Source organism: Antechinus flavipes, chromosome 2 (assembly GCF_016432865.1).
Source record: "Antechinus flavipes isolate AdamAnt ecotype Samford, QLD, Australia chromosome 2, AdamAnt_v2, whole genome shotgun sequence".
Taxonomy (NCBI): Eukaryota; Metazoa; Chordata; class Mammalia; order Dasyuromorphia; family Dasyuridae; genus Antechinus; species Antechinus flavipes.
This window is the reverse complement of record NC_067399.1, coordinates 36,111,254-36,114,378: the sequence shown is the minus strand read 5'-3', so window position 1 is coordinate 36,114,378 and position 3,125 is coordinate 36,111,254. Positions and strand designations below refer to the sequence as shown.

The following is a 3,125-nucleotide window of genomic DNA, read 5'->3' as shown; positions in this document are numbered from 1 at the left end:
ACAATTTGATGTTTTATCTCAGCTCTGCAGAGAGCCTACAATTCCCTCAGAGTCTATAGAGAAAAGCCTGACCTGGGGCTGGGCCGGCCCTCCTCCTTGGTGGCCAACTTCTCCAGCTGCAGGAGCTCCAGGCTCCCCTGCTCCCAGTCAGCTCTGCCTGAGGGAGCAGCATCCCTGTGATGCGCTTTGGGTGCTCTAGGTTCCTGGTGGCCTAGAGGTTAGTGGCTGTAAGAGCTGCTGAGAATCCCCTTTAACTCAGCCACGGATTTTAGGAGGGAAAGAATTCACTCATTCCCGAATATTTGTTGCAAAATGAAAGTTTATTGTTGGCTAGAAATCAGTTATCCAGAGACTGACTTCTGTAGTGGCAGATCTATGGGAAATGGAGTTTTGCACTGAGAAAATGCAGTTCTCAATGGATAGAAGGTCCTGGAAGCAAAGGAGCTGCCGAGATCCATCTGCAAGGACCTTCATTGAAGGAAGCTGTTATGTTGGGCCTTAGGAGGGGCTGGGACAAACCAGATCTCCTGTTAGAATTAACAGCATTTCAAAGTGGGGTTTTGTGGCAGGATTTCTAATCACATCCAAGGTCCTGCATCCTGCAAAGATAACGTGTCTGTGGGGGATATGGCTTCCCCAGGAATGGCTGAGATTCTGAAAGGGATCACAGATCAATAGGAAATACAGTGTCTTAAAAGGACACCAGCTGCTTTAATATTTCTGCCAGGAAAACCCCCAGGGGGTCACAGAGACTCATACATGGCTGAAGACCAGCAGTGAGCTACAGAGACCTAGAGGAAAGCCTCCTCAACGGGAACTTGGGCTCCTCAGAAAAGAAACGCTTTCTGTTGAGGCAAAATATAACAAATAGACCTGAAATATCAGCATTTCTTTGTTACGTTTTCCCCCTTGTTTCTCCTGGGTTTGTGCTGCCTTCCCTCTGCCTTGGATGTGCAGACAGGGATTGTGATCATAAGTTAGAAAGGAGGGATCTGGGGGACCAGAAAGGGGAAGCCCTGGGAGGTGTGAGCCTGCCCAGAGAGCAGGGGCTGCTCTGCCCTGGGGACCCCGAGGAGGCACCTGCTGCTCTGAGCTGAGTCCCCTGGACACACTGGGGAGGTTTTTGTTCGGGCCTGAAGCACTGTGGGAGGGCTATTATAACTCTGCTGACAGTAATAATGTGCAGCGTCCTCAGGCTCCAGGCTGCTGATGGTGAGGGTGAAATCTGTCCCAGACCCACGGCCACTGAACCGGGCAGGGACCCCGGATGCCAGGTTAGAAGCACCATAGATGAGGAGCCTGGGGGCTTGGCCAGGTTTCTGCTGGTACCAGTACAAGAAGCTAGTACCATAAGAATTTGTTACACTCTGACTGGCCTTGCAGCTGATGGTGACTGTCTCTCCTGGAGATGCGGACAAGGAGGCTGGAGACTGGGTCAGCACAATGGCTCCTTGGGAATCTGGGAAAGCAACAGAATTAGAGGAAGACAGAAATGTGGGAATGTACAATTTAAAGAACATGAAGGAGACAATATTTCAGAGACCCCAGAAATCCCAAATGACTGACAAGTCGTTGTATTAAGTGTCGACATGAGGCAGAAACCACCTTTTCCACAGACCGCACAAGGTTTATAATCAGGGCTTTGGTCATGTTTCCCAGCCTCCATCTGCCCGTCTTGTGCCCCAGCGTGTGCCCCCATTGTATCAAGGAGCCGTCACTTTTACATCCCTGAAAACCTGGGACCTTCCCACCCTTTCCCTGCCCTCCTGGGCCTTACCCTGAGCCCAGAGCACCAGGAGCCAGAGCAGCTGCCATGGGGAGCTCATCCTGGCCTTCAGAGACTGAGCAGAGAGCAGCCAGAGCCCTGAGGGGGCAGGAAGGAGGGAGGAAGCTTTTATGTCCTGGGCAGGGCTCCCTGAGGCTCCCTTGGGGCTCCAGATGCAAAAGAGCCCCAGGTGTGGGAGGAGCCTCCCCTCAGGGACCCCGGGAGCCCCAGGGAGTCCCCCTGGCTGAGCCTGGCTCTGGGGGAGGGGCCCCCTCTGCTCTGTCCCCAGGGGGAGACTCAGGACCAAGGGCAAGGTCACATCTAGTGCCTCAGGATGATGGTGCAGCCGGTTCTGGACAAATGAAGGCAGTTTCTCTCTCTCCCCCAGGACTAGGTTCCTCTTAACCCTGAGGGAGCTCCCAGCCCTGGGGAGGAGGCAGAGAGGGCCCGAGCTCCCAGCCTGGAGACCTGGGAGGTGCCTCCCTGAAGCTGCTCCTGGGCCTGCCCCACTGCCGCCCTCTGCTGGAGAAGGGGAGAACTCCAGGGGGCAGGGAGGGGTCTGGCTCAGACTGGACAGATCCTGGCCTGGGACCCGGGAAAAGCCTGTTCGAGCCTGGCTCCTGGTCAATGGGCTTTGTCAGTCCCTGGGGGATCCTGCCCTTGTCTGAGGCCTGTGGGGAAGAGCATTTGGTCTGTCATTGTCCCCATGTCCCATCCTGACACGCCCTGGAGGCTCTGACAGTTTCTGGAAATGAGGCTCTGGGCAAAGAGGGCTCAGGGGGAGGCTCTGATGGGAGCGTAACTAGCTCAGAAACAGGGACCAGAAGCCTGGGCCGCCATTCACTTCTACCCTCAGCGACTACAACAGCCCCTGTCTGATCCCCCGCCTCCAGGCTCTCCTCTCTCCACTCAATCTATAGTGAACAAACACAGGAAAAAGCATTCGAGTCATACTTGGGTTTAAAAAAACATTTTTCTAAATAAAGATAAAAAGAATTTCTAATGCTTTTCTATTCTGACTTTCAAATTCTCCCTCTCCCTCTTCTCCCCACTCACTGAGAAGTCCAGCAACATGACTCAGGTTACACGTGTGCAATAATGCTAAACTTGTTTCAGCAATAATCATGGTGGGAAAGGAAATAGAGAAAAAAGAAAAAGAAAATAAAATGTTATGATTTTTTCTACATTCAGAAATCGCAGCTGGAAAATGAGCCTTATTACCTTATACACAAAACAAAATGCTACACACTGGGGAAAGTAATAGAAAAATAGGAACTGTCTGTACCACAGGTCCTCAGAATTCAAGGCAAAATGCAACATCATAAGCTTTTCTTTTATTACTATTAGCTACTATTGACTA

The 3,125-nt window shown here is 52.0% G+C and overlaps 1 gene segment (V, D, J or C); it reads right to left on the bottom strand.

Annotated features, from left to right (window-relative positions):
* Window positions 1-301: 301 nt before the first annotated feature.
* Window positions 302-1,867, bottom strand: LOC127547543 (immunoglobulin kappa variable 3-11-like). The segment is given in 2 exon segments: window positions 302-1,459; window positions 1,778-1,867. Coding segments are annotated over 2 exon segments (531 nt in total).
* Between the last annotated feature and the right edge of the window lie 1,258 nt (window positions 1,868-3,125).